At 40.4% G+C, this 23,336-nt stretch overlaps 1 protein-coding gene across 3 annotated transcripts in view; it reads right to left on the reverse strand.

Annotated features, from left to right (window-relative positions):
• The window catches only part of LOC134540863 (alpha-1,3-mannosyl-glycoprotein 4-beta-N-acetylglucosaminyltransferase B), a 577,977-nt gene that overhangs the window by 360,506 nt on the left and 194,135 nt on the right, over positions 1-23,336 (reverse strand). For 2 of the 3 annotated variants that reach the window (XM_063383880.1, XM_063383889.1), the window contains one exon: positions 20,914-20,949. The exons of the other annotated variant lie outside the window; for it this stretch is intronic. In XM_063383880.1, the coding sequence (XP_063239950.1) occupies positions 20,914-20,949 (36 nt within the window). The remainder of the gene's footprint in view (positions 1-20,913; positions 20,950-23,336) is intronic. 3 annotated transcript variants of the gene reach the window in all.

Consider the following 23,336-nt stretch of genomic DNA (forward strand, 5'->3'; position numbering starts at 1 on the left):
AAAGCTTTGATTGAGAAAAAAACTTACGTTTAGTTACAATACTATGTACCTGTGGCTGTTGGAGAAAGCCCCCTGTTTGGGATAAATTAATAATAAATTCCTACTTGACAGCCACAGGTAAGTATATGGAGATTTTGACGGAAAAAACACTCATTGAAAGTCCATTTTCTACACTCTACTGTTTAGTCGCCTAATAGGGACTGAGGTTCGTTTGGCTTTGAGGTAAATATTTGTTGTTGACTACATTTCTCAAAAAGAAAAGAAAACGTTTTAGGCTTATTTTTAACAAAATAAAACTGTTTCTCTGAACTTGGAAAATCGTGACTGTGAAATAGGGTTAGTAAACGTAAACTTAAAAACTATGTTTTATGAAAAACTTGTATATTTTCAAAGTTTTCTGCTTATTGTATGCAAACAGGCCAAAATATGGACAGTACACAACATACAAGCACCCCATCCACAGATGACTCGTGTCTGTTAAACCACCCCCCCCCCCCTTGCGAATTACCACGATCCCACTTGCTCTCCAACAGATCTGCGCTCCTGCTATAGTGCACCAGCTAATCTGAGCATTTTATAATTTACTACTGACAGGTATCGATGACTACAACTGCACAAAATACCACTTCAACATGGCCTGTCTTGCACATGTTCTAACTGACACATTATAATATATAGTTTGACATTTTAACGTATTCTTGACTGAAAGAAAACAGTTATAAAGAATGCCGAAGGAGTCAGATAAAATTGGAATGCTATAGGTACACAAAAATATATATAAAGTCTGCGTCATACAACTCGTCTCAAATCTGACAGTTCTCAAAGGTCGTACCCTGCCAACCTCGTGTGGCTGTCAGCAGCGCTAGTCAGAGAGCGGAGGGGAAAAAAGGATGGGCGGGGAGGGGGGCCAAATCCCTGTAGCCCGGGCACCGAGACGGGGCCCGGTTGAGTGTCCAGATTGTGTTAAAGAGCGAGTTTACTCTGATAGGACAAAAATTAAGTCTACCGCTTACATAATTAACCGGAAACCTTAAAAAGTTGTGTGATACACGCAGAGTACATTTTCAGTTGTTATGGACATGGTAACGTTTAGTCTTTAGGGGTTTTTTATTTTAATTATGGGGTATGGAAAGTTGTACGTTAGGTATCGCGGAGGGGGGGGGGGGTGTGCTCTAACAAAAAAAATTACTGCCCCACGGACCCTTGGTTTCTCTCGACGGCCCTGGTGGTCAGTGAGTGGTCAGCGAGTGCCCTGGTGCGTGGTCTCGGCGAGTGACTGGAATGTGCGAACCAGCGCACAAGCGGCCGTGAAGACGCCAGCTTCTCTGCCCTTGGTTCCAAGCCCCAGTGTGATCTGTGTGATGTGGCATAGCGAGGGGGGGGGGGGGCGTGCAGCGTGTTGCAAACACACTTACAATACGATACTCGGGCACGAAATGGTACGTAGAATTATTTTAAAATATCGCCGAGTGTGATAAATATTAGCATATTGTGTTTCCAACTACATTTCTGAACGTAAATCATACGTAGTTTCTGCACCCGCTGGAGCAGCTACGTCGACAATTGAATTATTGTATCTCCACAGCAAAATTTAAAATATACAATGAAATTGCTCCAATAATCGACAAAAAAACTTGAAAAAAATTATAATCCCCGGCCTTGGACCTGATTATCAACAAATAATTTTATTAAAAAGTAATACCATACATTTTACCTTTGAGTAAACTTTGTTTCAGGCCGTCCGACACAGACGGCAGCACCGTGCTTGTTACAATTGACTTCAGTCGCATTCACAAAATAACTCCCACCAAATGCCGTGTACCGAGAGCTAATATGTAACATATAAAAGAAAAAATAAATATTCAACGTGGTGGGGTACGATTTATTGACGCATTATGCCAGCCCATATTACATTCCGGGATTGATTTAGACTACTTGTTTTATTGCGTTTGCTCCCTACAGTGCCGTGTACCGACGAAAACTGCCGCGTGCGGTAGCTGGTTTGCTCCGCTCTTTCCCCCGTCTCATCAGTAGCTTAGCTCAGGGACTACAAGTTTCCAAACTTCTTTTGTAGTAGTTTTTTTTATCTCAATTTTTTTCACCGCAGAACTTAATTTCGACTACACCAATCCCTCACTTAGCACGTCTAATGCGTTACTAAAAATGTTCATGTTATCCGAAATCGCGTATTCTGAAGAATTGGTCTCCATAAATAGCAAGGCTAATTTATTTAATGTGTTCCAAAATTTGTAGGGAAATATTCTTCACGTAATATAAATGCGTATAATAACATTCAATGATAAATATGTCAAACCATTTATCTTTATAAGTATACCATCAATTACTTTATATAACAAAATCGACAGCGTGTAACAGGAGATAGTTATCATTAATTGGCTGGTTGACTTTCCCGCCCGGGCGTGACCTTCAACTCACGTCGCGTACCTTTCCACGAACTTCCCAAACCATCCTTTACTGGCAATAAAAATGATATTAATGTCCGGATATTCACATTTTAATTTTTCAAAAATGAAAGTGCTTATTCGTGTATCACCACTTGGTTCACATCAATCCTGTCAGGCCCGTGATTTTTTTTTCGATGTCCCATTCATTTAACAACCTTTTCCATCTGAATCATCTGTTCATTTCTGTATCTAATGTCAAATATATCCCCACTAGTACAACCAAAAGCATTAGACTTAAATAAAGGTTTGATAGAGTCCTTATTTTGTACGATTGTGCGCACAGTTTACTTGCTTAAAACTAAAGAGCGACCTACATAAGTGTGGCCTTCATGACAATCTGCACGCCGAAATACTTGCAGTTTTGTCTAAAATACTTGAACATGAAGCATTATGCTTTCACTTGGAAGCCATGATTCCACTTTGATCCCAACTGCGGGTGCTTGCGCACGTACAGTTACCAGCAGACGAATAGGCAGACATTGCTTGTGTTTCTGCGAGATCCCTGCCACTGGCTAGACTGAGGTCATCATGGCCCAGTCTGAGGCCGGGAGACAACGGTACGGCACGGCGGCATACGCGCGGAGGTAAAAACATTTGGTGCTTTACACTCCATAGCCGCAACTTAACTTGCCATATCTGATGTTTGTACAACAGTAGATAGCGTAGTCAGACGTGCGCGCGCATCTCTTCCCCTTGAATGGCTAACTGTACGACACGGCACACCTGTTGTTTACAGAAGTTGAAATAGACTGCTTGGCGTCATACCCGACAATTTTTTTTTTTGCCTGCGGAGATTTCTCTCTAACTGCATATACATACGTGCTATTCAAGATTGGCGCAGTAAAATTAACCTCGCGCTAGATTAATTCACGCAATCTAAAGAAGTGCTAAGTGAGGTATTTGTATATGGTGTGAATTAGCGCTGTGGTATGACTCTGTACTAGAATTTTGAAGGATCTGGTTTAGAATTACAGTGCTGCAATCTTTATTTCGCGCTTCCATTGTTTCTCGAAGTCATTGACGGAAAATCACGGGCTGGTTCTTTGCAGCAGGTCGTGGTCAAATCCTCCCGCGGTGTCTGCGAGTTGCCGCCTGTGCGACGAGGGTGGAGCCCAAATATTTAAAAATAAATAAATACGATGTTTATCGTTACACAGGAATATAATATGTTCTGTATTTTATACAAAAGATTGCTTTGGAAACAAGTTGCCAAGAAATAGTTTTTAATACTACAAGAAATATATTGTAACATTGAACAACACATGGCTATGTTATTTTTTTTATCTATTGTTACAAGCGCTAGCAGGGCCGCGACGCGCGCCTGGTTCGGCGCTGGCTGGCGGCCGCGCACAGTCACTGACGTCATTCACCATCCACTGTCATGAGACATGCCACACGTGCCTGCCCGGGTTACAAGGGTCGTCGCTACCTCTGAGACTCCTCTCCGCTCCCCGCGTGGTGCCATGCCCCGCGCGAGCGGCCGATGCCCTTCTCGACGCTTCGGGCGTCGGGTCGGCACAGGATGACGCGACTGGCTCCAGTCGCGCTCGTCACTTCTAGAAGTGTTCCAGGGTCTATATAAGCCTGGACGCCGGCCTCCACGACAGTGGCTCGGCGAGTTGGAGTGAGCTCCTTGGCGAAGGGAGTGCGACGGCGACGACGGAGGTCCACGAGTGTCGCGGCGAGAGTTGCGCGAGGTGTGCGGCCCAGCGAGGTGTGCGGTGTGTAAGGACTTGAGTGCGAGTAATTGATTAGTAGGCATTTTAAGTAACATTAGGTATTAGTGCTTTAAATATTAGCTGTCAATAAAACTGTGCAATAAAAAAAATATTGGGCTATCCCTATACTAAACCAGTTCTTCCCACACAACGATTATTTTAAAAATTGTAACCATATGAAAGACGTTTTCGAGATGATGAATATTTCTTATGAAAACTGGCGCACAATATTTTTATTGTACGCTCTTGTCGTCGTTGTGCTGACCATAATACTTGTTTAGTTTTATCGTTGGTTCCGTTTATCCATCAGCTGATTCAGTCTTGTTTTCTGTGGAATTTTTATCTTAATATTTTTTATTTATTTGATTTTCGGAATTTTTCCATGACAAACGGTGCAAAACTGCAATAGCGTATTTCCAAAAAAACTGCGTTAAATTTTTTTTTGTAGCTTACTATATAATAGGTTCCACCGAATTTGCACGAGTGAGCGGCGAACTTCGGTAAAACTCGGAATTGTATGGACACTCAAGTTACACGAAGGAATATATTCGGGCGTACCGAAGTCTTTATGTTTAGCAGGTTTCCTAAACAACAATGGCAGAGGCACGAGAACCCCGCCTGCCCGAACGCGTAGCGTTAATTAATTCTCAGATGGCGTCACGCGGTAAAAAAGAAGGCCCGTAATTGCTTCTCTCTTGAAATATCACTGAAGCGATTACGAGTTAATGTCACATTCCACTTCGCGCTCGTCGCTCGCGTTAATTTCCATCTAATCGCTCTTTGTCAATACAGAGTCTTTTCTTTTTTTTAATAATGACATCTTAACTCTCGGTATACGGCATTTGGTAGAAGTCATTTCGTGAATGGAACGGAAGTCGCAGGGAACGGAATGTGTAACCACGGTGCTGCCATCTGTGGTGAATGGTGCGAACCAAATTTCACAAAGGCAAGCGGAAACTTTATGGTATTAACTGTTTAATGAGTTTCAACAAGATGGGCAGTATTTTCATGAAATTCATTGTAGAAAATAAGGTAATAGCCGGGGTTTAGTAATTTTTTTTAAAGTCTTTTTCGTTTTTATTGGAGCCGTTTCATTATTTAGTTTAAATTCTCGTTCTGCAATTCGAATAATTTGATAGTCGACGTAGCTGCTCCGATAGCGAGTTATAGCGGCGGGTGCCGAAACTACGTGTGATTCGCGACAAGACATGTAGTTGAAAACAATTTGCGTATATATTTATCACGCTCGGCATTAGGTCAAAGAATTCTTCGTTAAAATGAGTGTCCGAGTTTTCGTATTATTAGTGTATTATTTGCAACATGAGCACACATGAATTTGTTCGTTACCGAGGTTATATTTTATACATTTCTGGCAAGTACTGAAAGACTTGGTCTTTTTTTTTTTTTTTGTAAATGAGACTGAAATAATCATGTAAAATTTTCAAGATATTTGTAGAACTTCATGAAATGATTTGTAAACCTGTTATATTTGTACATTTACACGTAAACAACTTAATCCCTACAAAAAAAACTTCGCAGTAATACTGGATTCGGATTCATGCCCGGGAATTTATGCTTTGTGCGGTTCCTGTACCTATATTAGGTAAAGTTATTTCTAAACTGTTCCCTGAATGGTTTTCCTGTACAAATGAGAGCATTAATAAGCGTAATAAAACAAAAAGTCAAATTAAAAAAATTATACTTATACAAAACATCAATCAAAATTTAAAATTATGGGCCAATTTTCGTATGCGCGAAAAAAAATATTCAGGATTGTTTTGATACTGTTTGAGTTTTAGACCAATCTACAATGTTTTCCTTGTATTACAAACTATTTCTTGGTTACTGGTTTCCCAAAAAAAAAAAATGTTAAAGTACAAAAGGATTTTTCTGTGTAGCGTTCGTCAAGATAGCCCCTCATTTATTTATTTTCCTTTAATCCCCCGACCGCGCTCATGAATGTTCCTGGCAGTTTCGCCAGAAGTCCCTCTCTCTTTTCACGTCATGTCTGCTAGTTTCATGAAACCCTGTGGGTCAGGAAGGCTAACCCAAGAACATTATGAACCTCCTCCCTGGGGATTTTTTTGTGTTTCACGAACACAAAACAACTTTTTAATAGCTCGGGTCGTTGATTAAATTCTCATCCTCGGCACTTATTCTCAACAACGCATGGATGAGAGATAATGTCACGATAAGCGCGCCGTGTTTAATGAGTTCATTATGCTCTTCTTAATTATGCGAGGATGATTCCGTGTTCGGACAAAAAAAAAATATTTACACGGTCCTCGTTCAGGTTAATTAACTTTTACCTCACAACTTCAATTTTTAAAACCTCTTTATCGCTATATGTAGGTAGGTACCTACGGGAATTGTCAAGTGTAAATACGCTTACACACTTATTAACAGATGGTGCTCTGCTTTTATGATATTTCAACTTACACTGGATTTTTTTTATGTAAATGGAACAGAAATATTAATTTAAAATTACAGATATTTGTAAATTTATACATATAGGCCTACATGAAGACACCTGTATTACTACAAAAAGGGTTCACAGTAATGCTGGGTTAGGATTCTTACCCTGGCATTTATGCCTTATGTATGCCCATTATCTCCAATAGTTAAAGTCGTTTGTAAACCATTCCCTGAATAGTGTATTAACTTAGCACAAAAATATAAAGTATAATTATAAAAAATTCGATTATGTTTTCCATGCTTTAAAAACAATAATGCTTGATAAAAAATAAATCAAAATAAAATTATGTGCAATTATTGTACGAAATACTAAGTTTTATTTAAAATAATATATGCAAAAATAACCTTCACCATGTGTTGTAAAAAGTTAACAATATCTTTCTTGTAGTATTACAAACTATTTCTTTGCAACTGCCTTCCAAAGTAATATGTTGTAAAAGTTCCGATTTTTTGTACAGTGATAGAGCGATAGGCCGGATGTTCTAACGTAGGCCGAGATAAGTAAGAATTCTTATGCTGCATACACAGTAAAAAAAAATTGTAAACGGAACTGAAGCGTTTTTTTTTAATGTAAATGTTACACAGGTATTTTTTTTAAACCTGTGTCTTCTGTACAATTACAAGAATAGTAACAATAGTATTACAAAAAAAAATATGAGTAAAGAACTTCTGTAAGCGCTCACACCATGGTCAGTGGGCTCGGAAGTTGCGCTCACTGCCGACAGATGAAACCTAATAATAAATACGATATAGACAGTGACTGAACTTTAATTTGCTGTGCTTGTCGCCAGCCAAACTCAGCGTGTAACTACATGTTAGCTCCCTGGACTCAGTATGTGTTAATATCGAGAGACGATGTGTTCCTGTGATTATATATATTTACAGATCCCCTTGTGTGTCTGTACCGAATAACTGTGAAGTGTTGTGGCATAGACTACCTTTGAACAAGACCTTCCTGGGAGCGACCCTCTTGTGACGTAGAAAGCCATATCTTGTACAATTACAAGCCATCTTTTGCCAGTTGCTACATTACAAAAATATTGCCTGCAGATCTTACAAACCAGGGGTTGATTTCGAATAACATGTTTTACTGCTTTAGTTCCTGAGTGATAGCAGGTTACTGTTGTGTAACGCTGGAATTTTCTTTTTGTGTGTGTAAGGGATTTCGTAGGAAAAATTTAATGAATAGAACGGAAGTCTCATGAAACAGAAATATGTAACCACGGTGCTGTCATCTGTGGCGGATGGCGCGAACCAAAGTTCACCAAGACAAAGGGAACTTTACAGTATTAACTGTCTAGTAAATATTAACAAGATGGGCAGTATTTGAATAAAATTCATTGTCGAAAATCAGGTCCAAAGCCGAGGTTCAGTATTTTTCGCTTTTCTCGGAGTCATTTCATTATATAGTTTAAAATTTCTGTCTATTAACAGAATTATTTGATAGTCGACGTAGTTGCTCCGGCACCAAATCCCAGCGGCTGATGCGGAAACTACGTGTGATTCGTGTCAATAATCGTGGTTGAAAACACAATTTGCGTATATTTATTACGCTCGGGGTTATTTTTAACACTTCTACGTTAAATTTAGTGTCTGAGTTTCGTATTATAAGTAGGGGCATGTATTTTTCGCGGAAAGGTGTTCGAGTCTGGCTGAGACTTAAAACAGTCTAGCACCATCTGTGTTTTGTGATGGGGTCAGTTTCTTTAAGTTACATGTTTACTGTCAGAACACCGATCACAGCCCTTCAGTGCGGAGCTAACGTGTCCTGGGTGGCTCGGGACAAATAAGGCAAATGCTTCTCTCGCAGACAGCCGCCAATCGCAAGGAAGGAATCGCTGGCGCAGACATACCTTGTTGCAGTGTAATGGGCGTTTGGATATGATTTTTTTTTTCGCGAAAAAAATAGCTGCCCTTAGTTATAAATGCATTTGGAACACGAGAACACATGAATTAGCTCGTTACCGAGGTTATATTTTACGTATCACAGGGCGCTTATCAAGTGTATGACATCTCGGGGACCAGAGAGCCCGTGATCTGGCCGCTACCAGCTGTCCAGGCTAGCGCCGGAGCTGTGTCGCTCTTCAGCGGGGACAGTGTTGGGACGACACGAAGGCCCGGTATAAGGGCCCTGGCACACGAGCGTCTCGGTCGCGCGACTGAGACGCGCGACTGCAGTCGAGCGTCCAAGCGACCGAGTAGAGCGACTCAGCCGCGCGACCGAGACGCTCGTGTGCCAGGTTCACGCGACACACTCTTCACTGTGAATATGGACACCGACGAAGAAACAGTTCTTGGCATTGTCCTAAGGCGTCGTTGCCGTCGGCGCCGGCGTCGTCGCAGGCAACGTGTACTATGGATGCACCCAATAACTGCAGACCGCTTAGCAAGGGGCCAGTTTTATACGATTATGAGTGAGCTAAAAGAAGACAATTCGAAATATTTTAACTATTTCAGAATGTCTCGGAGTACTTTCTCGGATCTTCTGGATGTACTGAAAATTCACATTGAAAAAGTTGACACAAGTATGAGAAGAAGTATCCCTGCTGAAGAGAGACTTGCAATTACATTAAGGTGGGTACACTTGTATAAGCAGACAAATAGTTCATTTCATAGTTGTACAAGGAACACAGGAGTGAAATGTGTTTGGCTACGGCTGAAATTATAATTTAATTAGACAGTTACATGTATTTTAAGGGTATAGTTGAAGCATTTATTATCATATTATTAAAAAAAAACATTTTCTGAACATACCCCAAATAAGTAACATTTATTATTACGTGACACGATATTGTCTCAAAGATCCAACACATAAATGTTTATCGTTTTGCACACGAAAATAAATTCTTTCATAAATTTAGAAGAAAATTGTTAGATAACATATTTATTTGTTATTCACTGAAACTGCTCTTTCCATGAAGGTCACATGTCTTATAATTTATTAGGTATCAGTTAAAATAGTCTTCACAAATACTTGACGTATCAGACTGGAGAGATACTGATGAGGAAGCTGCTGGTGACATTGGTGATAAGGCGTGGCATTGCAGCGGCTGCTGGGGTTGACTCATTAACTGCGATGTTTCTTAAGTTGAATGAGACCCGTAGTTGTAAGACTGACTGATGGTGGGTGTAAATTGTTGGTTGCGTACTCCAGAGGTACTTGTATTACTACTAGGGTATGGAAGCGAAACAAATGATGGGCCTGTGATCACTGATGGAGAAGAATGAGGGTAGACAGAAGTCTGAGAAGGACATCGATGACCAGAAATTGACACCTGATTGTACCTTCTTAAGGTGTTTAAAAAGTCGCTTTGAACTTCAAGTTTCATATCGTCTGGCAGACGTTTGAAGTACGGCAAAAGACTCAACAAGAAATGCCTGTCACTGTCTTCTTCTTCTCTACCTGCATGTCGTTTTTCCATATTTCTTCTAAGCGACTGAAGTAGCTCAAGTTCTTCTGTTTCTGGTGACGGTTTTTTTCTTTTAGGAGAAGTAGGTGCCGTAGATGTAGCTGCTGCGGGTGTGGCTTGCGTGTGCAAGTCTGGAGATTCTTCTGTTGTAGGTTTGGTGTCGCATACTGGCAATAGGAAAGTTAACTGCTGGAAATATATATATTGTTTCCTGCCATCTGCTGCAGAACCTGATTTACAATTCCTCTGTTTAGCCAGTTCTCTTCTGAAACAGTCACGTAGATTCTTCCATTTCCGTTGCAGATCTGCAGCTGAAAAAAAAAAAAAAACAATAATGTAAGGTGCATATTTTTAGTGTGTGTGTTTTTTTTTTTTTTTTTGCAGGTACCTTGCTACAGGATGTTCGTTCACAGAATTGCATTACACATTCCGTTGTGGAATTTCCACATGTCGCAAGATTGTTATTGAAGTGTGTGAAACAATATGGCGGCTTTTACATGAAGCATGTTTCCCGCAGTTAATGCAAGAGGACTGGCTGAAGATTGCTGACGGTTTTGGAACACGTGCAAATTTCCCAAACTGTTTAGGAGCAATAGATGGCAAGCATGTAAGGCTTATTCAACCTGCTAAAAGTGGGTCAACCTATTTTTCCTACAAGAAATATTTTTCCATGGTGTTGTTAGCATTATGCGACTCTAATTATAGGTTTTTATTTGTTGATGTTGGTTCTTATGGAAAATCATCAGACTCAGCAATATATAAAAACAGTGAGCTGTTTCAGAAGATGAAGGATAATACGTTGAACATCCCAAGTGATAGGCCAATAGTTGAAAATGGAGAGCCACTTCCCTTTACCTTCGTAGGTGACGAAGCATTTGCTCTTTCAACTCACATGCAGAGGCCTTATGGTGGGAAAAATCTTACTCAAAAAAAGAAAATATTTAACTACAGGCTGTCACGAGCCAGACGTTACATCGAATGCACTTTCGGCATACTTACAAATAAGTGGCGTATCTTTCACAGGCCATTGGACGTGAAAATTGAAAACGCAGAAACTATAGTGAAAGCATGTTGTATTTTACACAATTTTGTTAGAGAAAGGGATGGTGTTGAATTTGACAGCACTCTGAACGTCGTGGGACTAGATGAAGGGGAGCCGCTTACACGACCAGGAAATACACGATCAGCTTTAACAATCCGAGAAAAGTTTTCCGATTACTTTTCTAGTGAACAAGGGTCAGTGCCATGGCAATATTTTTTGCTTTGAAGAGTGAACAATACTAGTGAAATTTAACTTTTATAGAGGTGTCACATTCAACAACGTAATAGTTATAACCGTATAACCGTTACATTGGACAGTAGCCATGGTGAATTTTGTGGCATAAACAAAATATAGAGAAAACAAAATTTCCGTATGCGAAAATGTGTTCACTTTGGAATTATGTTAGTTGTTACGCTACTTTTAATTATATTGTTACGTGCAAGCCCAGTCGCAGTGGGGACGGAGCGATGCTCTTCTCGGAAACAGATTAGCGCCGCGCGTGCCTTATCTTTATCTTGATGACACGCGGCCTGCCTGCCCCCCCTTCACCCTCGCCCTGCCTGCGCTAATGACCTGGCTGCACCTGGTCGGTCAATGGAACGGTTCTTGAATGTTCTCCGACATCGTCGCCGGCCCCAGCACGTAATCCTGGACGTCCCTAGTTGCGCAATGTCAAAGAGCATCTCGAAGGTTCTAAATGTAAGGCCGACCTCTATATCAGCAGGGGGCGGTTGCATCAGAGCAGATAATTGTGTGGCGCGTCTGGCGCAGTGTGGAGAGGCGAAGACCTGTGCGACGAGGCGGCGAAGACCGGGCGACTTCTGGGAAGAGAGTGTATAACATCGGCGAAGCCAGCAAGTGCCCTGTGTGACATCGGCGGACACTTTACGGCGATCTGTGGCTGCGGTAAGACTGTGACGGACTGAGAGAGACTTTCTTTATTTCGAGCCTATATCAAGCCAGGATAACTTGTAAATAAAACTGTAAATAGTAGCACCAATAAAAATAGTGATAATTAATTAAAAAAAGGGGCTATCCTTTCGAACCCTATCGTTCCCACGTTCGTAACAATATTATATCGTATTTTACTTGTATTTCTATGTTTATCGTAAACATTAGACATAAGCGTAAGTTACAATGAATTCCGCGTAGAAGCAAAATACTGCAATGTAATTTGAAAACAAACCCTTCCATTAATAGCTAATTTATTTACATTGGCAATGACTCACATGCACGCACAGTGGTTTTGTATTTTATGAGGGAAGAATAACACGAACTGTTAAAATTTCACACCTGTTTGTTGTTAAGAGATATATTAACTATACCATATTTCACATGTGTTGTAATTATTGCCAATATCAGGTGGTTCGTGGTAATATGAATACTTAAACGGACGTTTGAAGAGAACACCCGATACGAAAATGCAGCGGGCACATCCAAACAGTTTCGACAATAATGTAAATATTTTGAACAGTAATCTTCACGATTGTAAATCATTTAAAAACGTAGTAACGTTTCTATAAAGGAATAATGAAAAAAAATATTATATTCGTTTTATAAGTTTTATAAAATTATTGCAATACTCTGTCTAGTAAATAGGCTTCACGTAGAACAATTATGTTTATAATACATTTGAAACAAATAAAGTGAATGCAGGGCTGCACGAAATATTCAGATCACCACTAACCACTTATATTTATAAATTACACTTACCTGCTTTATTTTTATGGACGCTATCCATGGCTTTGAAGTTCTCAACGAACATATCGCACACCTCTTCCCATGCCTTTCCCTTTTTGCATTTGTTAGCATACTCATCACATCTGGAATCCCAAATAGCTGGCCTTGATTCTATTTCGATTATAAAACGGTCACAATCGAACGCCATCTTCCTCGCCAGCACATACAACCAGATACTGACCGACAGTCGCTCGGACGCGCGGCTAAAAGTCGCCCGTGTGCAAGGCTCCCGCACGACTGGTCGCCGCGATCTGTCGCGGGGATTCGCGTCTGCTGGCGACAGACGCGCGATGGAGACGCGCTCAGTCGCCCGTGTGCCAGGTTCTCACCCACGCCCATGCTATCTTATGGCAAGCGATTTCCCGGCGACCGAGTCGCGCGTCTCAGTCGGAAATGGAAGAATCTACGTGACTGTTTCAGAAGAGAACTGGCTAAACAGAGGAATTGTAAATCAGGTTCTGCAGCAGATGGCAGGAAACAATATATATATTTCCAGCAGTTAACTTTCCTATTGCCAGTATGCGACACCAAACCTACAACAGAAGAATCTCCAGACTTGCACACGCAAGCCACACCCGCAGCAGCTACATCTACGGCACCTACTTCTCTTAAAAGAAAAAAACCGTCACCAGAAACAGAAGAACTTGAGCTACTTCAGTCGCTTAGAAGAAATATGGAAAAACGACATGCAGGTAGAGAAGAAGAAGACAGTGACAGGCATTTCTTGTTGAGTCTTTTGCCGTACTTCAAACGTCTGCCAGACGATATGAAACTTGAAGTTCAAAGCGACTTTTTAAACACCTTAAGAAGGTACAATCAGGTGTCAATTTCTGGTCATCGATGTCCTTCTCAGACTTCTGTCTACCCTCATTCTTCTCCATCAGTGATCACAGGCCCTGACACACGAGCGACCGAGTCGCGCGACTGAGACGCGCGACTCGGTCGCCGGGAAATCGCTTGCCATAAGATAGCATGGGCGTGGGTGAGAACCTGGCACACGGGCGACTGAGCGCGTCTCCATCGCGCGTCTGTCGCCAGCAGACGCGAATCCCCGCGACAGATCGCGGCGACCAGTCGTGCGGGAGCCTTGCACACGGGCGACTTTTAGCCGCGCGTCCGAGCGACTGTCGGTCAGTATCTGGTTGTATGTGCTGGCGAGGAAGATGGCGTTCGATTGTGACCGTTTTATAATCGAAATAGAATCAAGGCCAGCTATTTGGGATTCCAGATGTGATGAGTATGCTAACAAATGCAAAAAGGGAAAGGCATGGGAAGAGGTGTGCGATATGTTCGTTGAGAACTTCAAAGCCATGGATAGCGTCCATAAAAATAAAGCAGGTAAGTGTAATTTATAAATATAAGTGGTTAGTGGTGATCTGAATATTTCGTGCAGCCCTGCATTCACTTTATTTGTTTCAAATGTATTATAAACATAATTGTTCTACGTGAAGCCTATTTACTAGACAGAGTATTGCAATAATTTTATAAAACTTATAAAACGAATATAATATTTTTTTTCATTATTCCTTTATAGAAACGTTACTACGTTTTTAAATGATTTACAATCGTGAAGATTACTGTTCAAAATATTTACATTATTGTCGAAACTGTTTGGATGTGCCCGCTGCATTTTCGTATCGGGTGTTCTCTTCAAACGTCCGTTTAAGTATTCATATTACCACGAACCACCTGATATTGGCAATAATTACAACACATGTGAAATATGGTATAGTTAATATATCTCTTAACAACAAACAGGTGTGAAATTTTAACAGTTCGTGTTATTCTTCCCTCATAAAATACAAAACCACTGTGCGTGCATGTGAGTCATTGCCAATGTAAATAAATTAGCTATTAATGGAAGGGTTTGTTTTCAAATTACATTGCAGTATTTTGCTTCTACGCGGAATTCATTGTAACTTACGCTTATGTCTAATGTTTACGATAAACATAGAAATACAAGTAAAATACGATATAATATTGTTACGAACGTGGGAACGATAGGGTTCGAAAGGATAGCCCCTTTTTTTAATTAATTATCACTATTTTTATTGGTGCTACTATTTACAGTTTTATTTACAAGTTATCCTGGCTTGATATAGGCTCGAAATAAAGAAAGTCTCTCTCAGTCCGTCACAGTCTTACCGCAGCCACAGATCGCCGTAAAGTGTCCGCCGATGTCACACAGGGCACTTGCTGGCTTCGCCGATGTTATACACTCTCTTCCCAGAAGTCGCCCGGTCTTCGCCGCCTCGTCGCACAGGTCTTCGCCTCTCCACACTGCGCCAGACGCGCCACACAATTATCTGCTCTGATGCAACCGCCCCCTGCTGATATAGAGGTCGGCCTTACATTTAGAACCTTCGAGATGCTCTTTGACATTGCGCAACTAGGGACGTCCAGGATTACGTGCTGGGGCCGGCGACGATGTCGGAGAACATTCAAGAACCGTTCCATTGACCGACCAGGTGCAGCCAGGTCATTAGCGCAGGCAGGGCGAGGGTGAAGGGGGGGCAGGCAGGCCGCGTGTCATCAAGATAAAGATAAGGCACGCGCGGCGCTAATCTGTTTCCGAGAAGAGCATCGCTCCGTCCCCACTGCGACTGGGCTTGCACGTAACAATATAATTAAAAGTAGCGTAACAACTAACATAATTCCAAAGTGAACACATTTTCGCATACGGAAATTTTGTTTTCTCTATATTTTGTTTATGCCACAAAATTCACCATGGCTACTGTCCAATGTAACGGTTATACGGTTATAACTATTACGTTGTTGAATGTGACACCTCTATAAAAGTTAAATTTCACTAGTATTGTTCACTCTTCAAAGCAAAAAATATTGCCATGGCACTGACCCTTGTTCACTAGAAAAGTAATCGGAAAACTTTTCTCGGATTGTTAAAGCTGATCGTGTATTTCCTGGTCGTGTAAGCGGCTCCCCTTCATCTAGTCCCACGACGTTCAGAGTGCTGTCAAATTCAACACCATCCCTTTCTCTAACAAAATTGTGTAAAATACAACATGCTTTCACTATAGTTTCTGCGTTTTCAATTTTCACGTCCAATGGCCTGTGAAAGATACGCCACTTATTTGTAAGTATGCCGAAAGTGCATTCGATGTAACGTCTGGCTCGTGACAGCCTGTAGTTAAATATTTTCTTTTTTTGAGTAAGATTTTTCCCACCATAAGGCCTCTGCATGTGAGTTGAAAGAGCAAATGCTTCGTCACCTACGAAGGTAAAGGGAAGTGGCTCTCCATTTTCAACTATTGGCCTATCACTTGGGATGTTCAACGTATTATCCTTCATCTTCTGAAACAGCTCACTGTTTTTATATATTGCTGAGTCTGATGATTTTCCATAAGAACCAACATCAACAAATAAAAACCTATAATTAGAGTCGCATAATGCTAACAACACCATGGAAAAATATTTCTTGTAGGAAAAATAGGTTGACCCACTTTTAGCAGGTTGAATAAGCCTTACATGCTTGCCATCTATTGCTCCTAAACAGTTTGGGAAATTTGCACGTGTTCCAAAACCGTCAGCAATCTTCAGCCAGTCCTCTTGCATTAACTGCGGGAAACATGCTTCATGTAAAAGCCGCCATATTGTTTCACACACTTCAATAACAATCTTGCGACATGTGGAAATTCCACAACGGAATGTGTAATGCAATTCTGTGAACGAACATCCTGTAGCAAGGTACCTGCAAAAAAAAAAAAAAAAAACACACACACTAAAAATATGCACCTTACATTATTGTTTTTTTTTTTTTTTCAGCTGCAGATCTGCAACGGAAATGGAAGAATCTACGTGACTGTTTCAGAAGAGAACTGGCTAAACAGAGGAATTGTAAATCAGGTTCTGCAGCAGATGGCAGGAAACAATATATATATTTCCAGCAGTTAACTTTCCTATTGCCAGTATGCGACACCAAACCTACAACAGAAGAATCTCCAGACTTGCACACGCAAGCCACACCCGCAGCAGCTACATCTACGGCACCTACTTCTCCTAAAAGAAAAAAACCGTCACCAGAAACAGAAGAACTTGAGCTACTTCAGTCGCTTAGAAGAAATATGGAAAAACGACATGCAGGTAGAGAAGAAGAAGACAGTGACAGGCATTTCTTGTTGAGTCTTTTGCCGTACTTCAAACGTCTGCCAGACGATATGAAACTTGAAGTTCAAAGCGACTTTTTAAACACCTTAAGAAGGTACAATCAGGTGTCAATTTCTGGTCATCGATGTCCTTCTCAGACTTCTGTCTACCCTCATTCTTCTCCATCAGTGATCACAGGCCCATCATTTGTTTCGCTTCCATACCCTAGTAGTAATACAAGTACCTCTGGAGTACGCAACCAACAATTTACACCCACCATCAGTCAGTCTTACAACTACGGGTCTCATTCAACTTAAGAAACATCGCAGTTAATGAGTCAACCCCAGCAGCCGCTGCAATGCCACGCCTTATCACCAATGTCACCAGCAGCTTCCTCATCAGTATCTCTCCAGTCTGATACGTCAAGTATTTGTGAAGACTATTTTAACTGATACCTAATAAATTATAAGACATGTGACCTTCATGGAAAGAGCAGTTTCAGTGAATAACAAATAAATATGTTATCTAACAATTTTCTTCTAAATTTATGAAAGAATTTATTTTCGTGTGCAAAACGATAAACATTTATGTGTTGGATCTTTGAGACAATATCGTGTCACGTAATAATAAATGTTACTTATTTGGGGTATGTTCAGAAAATGTTTTTTTTTAATAATATGATAATAAATGCTTCAACTATACCCTTAAAATACATGTAACTGTCTAATTAAATTATAATTTCAGCCGTAGCCAAACACATTTCACTCCTGTGTTCCTTGTACAACTATGAAATGAACTATTTGTCTGCTTATACAAGTGTACCCACCTTAATGTAATTGCAAGTCTCTCTTCAGCAGGGATACTTCTTCTCATACTTGTGTCAACTTTTTCAATGTGAATTTTCAGTACATCCAGAAGATCCGAGAAAGTACTCCGAGACATTCTGAAATAGTTAAAATATTTCGAATTGTCTTCTTTTAGCTCACTCATAATCGTATAAAACTGGCCCCTTGCTAAGCGGTCTGCAGTTATTGGGTGCATCCATAGTACACGTTGCCTGCGACGACGCCGGCGCCGACGGCAACGACGCCTTAGGACAATGCCAAGAACTGTTTCTTCGTCGGTGTCCATATTCACAGTGAAGAGTGTGTCGCGTGAACCTGGCACACGAGCGTCTCGGTCGCGCGGCTGAGTCGCTCTACTCGGTCGCTTGGACGCTCGACTGCAGTCGCGCGTCTCAGTAGCGCGACCGAGACGCTCGTGTGCCAGGGCCCTAAGGGATGTACGAGGCGGCGACAGCGCGTCTCCGTGTCAATTAGCGCGGCCGGGTCTCTCCACGAGGTCGGGCGGGCGTGAAATCGACGGAGCAGACGCGAGGGGAAACCTCCCGTCGAATTGCCCGAGTAATTTCCACGTCAACATTTGAAGGATATACCCGCCAGCGATTGCACAAGTTTCAAACCCCCTTTCCATGTCCGTCGGAAGACGAGGTCATCCATTACAGCTGAAAGAGGCATGCACAGAAAAAAAAAGAAAGTTGTTCATCTACAAAACCAGTTGTAAACCAGTTGCCAAGAAATAGTTTGTAATACTACACGAAAGATATCGTAACCTTGTACAGCATATGGCTATGGTTATTTTTGCATACATGAAATACGTTTTTCGAGACACTACTGAGTATTTCTAACAATAATTGGCGCATAATTTTATATTTTAATTGATGTTTTATTAAAGAATAATTTTTTAAACCATGGAAAAGATAATATCATATTTAATAATTTATTTTATCTTGTTTTATAATGCTTAATAATGTGCGCAGTTAATACTGGAATGCCATACAGGGAACGGTTTACAAATAACTTACTATATTGTAGGTACTTGGACAATGAAAAATCATAAGTGCGCGGGTAAGAATTCGAACCCAGTATTACTGCGAAAACATTTTTGTACTGATATTATTGTTTTCATGTAACATAAACATATTTACAAAAATCTATAATTTCACGTGAATATTTATTTTACATTCACAAAAAAAATTTCAAAATGTACTAAATTATTTTTCTTCTCATTTTTCGTATTTTTGCAATTTATTTCAAATAAATTCGTAATATTGCCATATCAATTATTTATGAAAGTTTTTTTTAACGTTTTATTATGAACTTAAAAGCACATTTTTATGGTAGTCCTAGCAAGTACTGACTGAAAGCATGGAATTGTGTGGTAAACAGTTTTGGATTAACCTTTCGTATGAAGACTTTGTGTTGATTTTTTTTTAAAACCTAACTTTTAATGATTTATCAATGATACACTAAAAATTAAGTTTTTCAAGACGGAGGCTACGTAAGGGCGGTGAATCCATGAAACTGTAAAACTCACGATTTCATGCTTCCAGTACATGAGAGAACCGACATAAAAACCATTAAAGAATGACCTGTTCAGTAGAAATAAGGCTTTATATAGAAAATTAAGGTATTATGAGTTTATTTGAAAACATGTGTTAAATCACAAAATGTTTTCAGCAAATAATTTAGGATACTATCAGCGGGGCTTCCGTGATCTATAAAAGGAGGGGGGGGGGGGAATCGGATTATCTGTCAACGTCTTGCTTTTTAGAGCTGAGAAGCGTTATATAAAAAAAATAAAAAAAATAAAAAAAATGTTGGTCCGAGAAACAGTTGCACTTCACATCACATCTCTCCCGTCATCCGCCATCTGTTGGCGAAGTCTAAACGATGGAGGCATGCGGAACACGGAAGGGAGCAGTCGCGGAGTAGGTGTTGAACTAACGGAGAAGTATCGCGGGGCTGCCTGTGGCCCGTGCGACAACGGTACACACTGCCACTACAGCACACAGGCCTCAGCCTGTACCGTCACTCCGTGCGCGCTGACACCCCGCCCCTTCAGGTGGCACGAGCTATAGCATGGGCGCGTCACGCGCCTCACAGCCTCTGCGCGCCAGGCACTGGCTTGTTGTTCCTACACCACTTACAATACTGTGTGGACCATTTTCCATACCTATAAACAACCCATTTTACCCTTTCCCAACGTCCAAAAACTACAAGTTATAGAATAATTCATGAAACTAAACTTGTGTGGACAAGTTCAATGGCTCTTAGATATGCTATTCGTAATCAGACACTTTTAATAAATGTTGAGCGGACTGTAAATAAATGTTATATATATATAATATTTATATATAAATAAATAAATAAACTTCTTGAGTTGTATATGGCTTTGGGGTTTATGTACCATGAAAGGAAAACTATATAAAAATTTTCCGGAAGTCGCACCACGGTAATGGCTACAATAAGTAGTATTTCTTTGAAATCTATATAAAAAAAACACGCCAGCCACTACTTGATATCAACCGGTCAAAGAAGAGGAACTATGTGCGCACAGAAAGTATCAAAGCGCGCAGCACGACACGAGTTATTCTTCCGCCGACCAATAAGACATACTTTCAACACTTCCTGATAGGTTCATACTGTACCAGATGTTAAGTCGCTAGAATATAAAACAACAGTGGGTTTAGTGCATAGCTAATTCACTTACATATTTAGTGCTTACTTCATCATTAAAATGCAATAAAATTAATAATCATATTTACAGCTACAAGCTACAAAATTATATATTTTTAAATAGTACAAATTTAGATTATTAATGTTTTTAAATTTACTAAATGATGCAGTAAAACTAAACAGCAGTTATAAATTAATACAAGCCTGCACATGTAAAATTTTACACCTGGGATTACCAATACACCAAATGTGGCATATTTACCAAAGAGTTAAACTTGTACTTTCAAATTTTTGATAATTTTTTACTTGAGAAGAAGAGTAAAAAACATCAACACCTGTAGGTGTACAATTACACTAACACATCGGTGGAAAATTTGCTGCCACATACATTTAGTGTAAAATAACACCTCCTTACAGTACACACCAAACTTGAACACTCACCAGTAAGGAGGTCTGGGCCCCTAGCTGCCAAAAACCCTAAAAAAAAAAGACAAAATTAGAGTTAATGGCCTACATAACAATTAAATTCAAACAGAAACACATTCTGTGTACTTAAACAAAAGGTTCCTTTGGAAATCAGTTGCCAAGAAATAGTTTGTAATACTACAAGAAAGATATTGTAACTTTATGCAACACATGCCTAGTTTTTTTTTATATTTCAAATCGTTTTTCGACTTAATACTGAGCATTTATTACGAAGAATGGAACATACTTTAATTTTTTAATTGATGTTTCATTCAAGGTTAATTTTTTTTTAACCATGGAAAAGATGATGGAATTTTCTATGATTAGAATTTTGTTTTATTATGCATATTAATGTGCTCAGTTAATACTGCAAAGCTATTCATAGAACTGTTTACAAGTAACGTTCGTTCAATTGGAGGTACCGGGACAACATACAGAATAAATGCTCGGGTAAGAATCCGAACCCAGTGTTACTACGAACACTATTTGTGTAGTGATACAGTTGTTTTAATGTTAATATATATTTGTACAACTATCTGTAATTGTACATGAATATTTCTGTTCAATTTACAACAAAATAAAATACGGTGCACTGAGATATACAATATTAGCAAAATTTACACAATTCCGAAATGTGTAGGTGTATGTTTCTCCTATCTTGATGGTAAGTTTTAACTACCCTAAACAGTCAATAGATTAACACAACTTATCTACTCTTATAATACGCAAGGAATACTATATTCTCTGTTTTATTTATGTCTGCACCAATAGTTCAGCGCAGACGACCTGTCGCTAGTATGACTCGCTGAATAGGAGTCAGAACATATCTGATGGTCACCACACGCTCGAGCAAATACGTGGTCGAAAAAATATATAAAAAAATTGTGATAAACACTCACGCGGTATAGCCTCTAAGCGCAAGTCTCTGAACTGACGCGCATTCGTCTCGTCGTCACAGGATAATCGTGAAATTTGAGCGGTGACCGTAACATTATATGGCGGAGAAATGAAGATAAAGGTGTTATGCAAGCCCTTTAAGTGCTTTCAAGAATCTGTACTGATTGTTTTATGCCTAAAAATTACTCTGAAAACACGCGTTTCAGGCATTTTAACGCTTCTAAAATTACAGTTTAAAAACTTAATCCGAAATTAAAAGTACTTTTCGGTCCTCAGCGAACTCTTAAATGCTATTCGTAAATAGGCCCCACTCGGATATCTTGAGTAGTTTTGAAATCGCGTTGTTTTTACTGAAGCTCTGCACACCGTATGTGTGCCCAGGTAGGCGGGCCCCTTAAGGATTTCAGTTTAATTTAGCGTCCGAGAGCTGGGACCCACGCTATTCGTGTTGCCAATAATGTGAATCTTTGGCAAAGAAGCTCCGGAAACCAAACTAATGAGGTTCGGGCTTTATACGGTGTTGGGACTTTTCCCACGCAGACCCCCACCTTAGCCCATTTTCCGATCTCCCCTCTGTAGGCGCGACGAACGAGCAAGGCGATGAACAGATTGCAAGCGCGTGAGAAAAACACTCTCCCGAGTAACGTGTTTCTTTTTCCTTCTGCCTCATCGCAACGCGCCCTTCCCACGATCCAGCCCGCAGATCCGCCCTCCGGAAACTCCCGCCGCTCCGCGATGGAGGAACAGTTTCCCCACTCGCTTCCTGATCACTTCCTCTTCATCTCGGGCTTCCGTCTACAAGTCTCTGAGCGCACTCGCCTCCATTTGACGATTGTGCAAAACACCCTTCTCCTCGTCCCCCCTTAACCAAGCAGTTTTCAACCCCCTGCCTCGCTTTTTTATAGCAGAGATTTCTCCGTAATCGTGCACGCTAAGGCATCTTGGTGATTGAAGGGAAGATTTTTTACCAACATGTTACGCACTTCATTCTAAGACTATGGATGGGTGAAAAAAATAATAATGTAAGAGGGAGACATAGGAAATGAAAGACGCCTTTATTTTCTTACAACAATTTATGCCAAACATGTTTTCTATCTTTTAAAATTAATTTTGGTTTCAAGCCCTTAGTTTATTAAAAAATTTGCATTTTTTTAATATTGTTACAATTTACCGCGGGTTCGTAAAGGATAGCCCAATTAAAAATTTTATTACACTACACAGTTTTATTTATTGCGACTACTTATATCGCTTACAAAAATCTTCTAAAATGGCAAATAATTAATTACAATTAAAGAAAGGTCTATTCCCCAGTCACTAGTTCCACACACCTCGCTGGGCCGCACCTCTCCCGCAACTCTCGCCGCAGCACCCCTCGTGGGTCTCCGCCACGGGACTCCGTCGCCACACTCCGCCGCCGCCAACGCACTTCCCCTTCGCCGAAAATCCGCTCGACTCCTCGCTCGCAACTTCGCTCGGGATTCCGCCGCGCCCGCGACTCTATC

The sequence above is a fragment of the Bacillus rossius genome, chromosome 1 (genome assembly GCF_032445375.1).
Source record: "Bacillus rossius redtenbacheri isolate Brsri chromosome 1, Brsri_v3, whole genome shotgun sequence".
Classification (NCBI taxonomy): Eukaryota; Metazoa; Arthropoda; class Insecta; order Phasmatodea; family Bacillidae; genus Bacillus; species Bacillus rossius.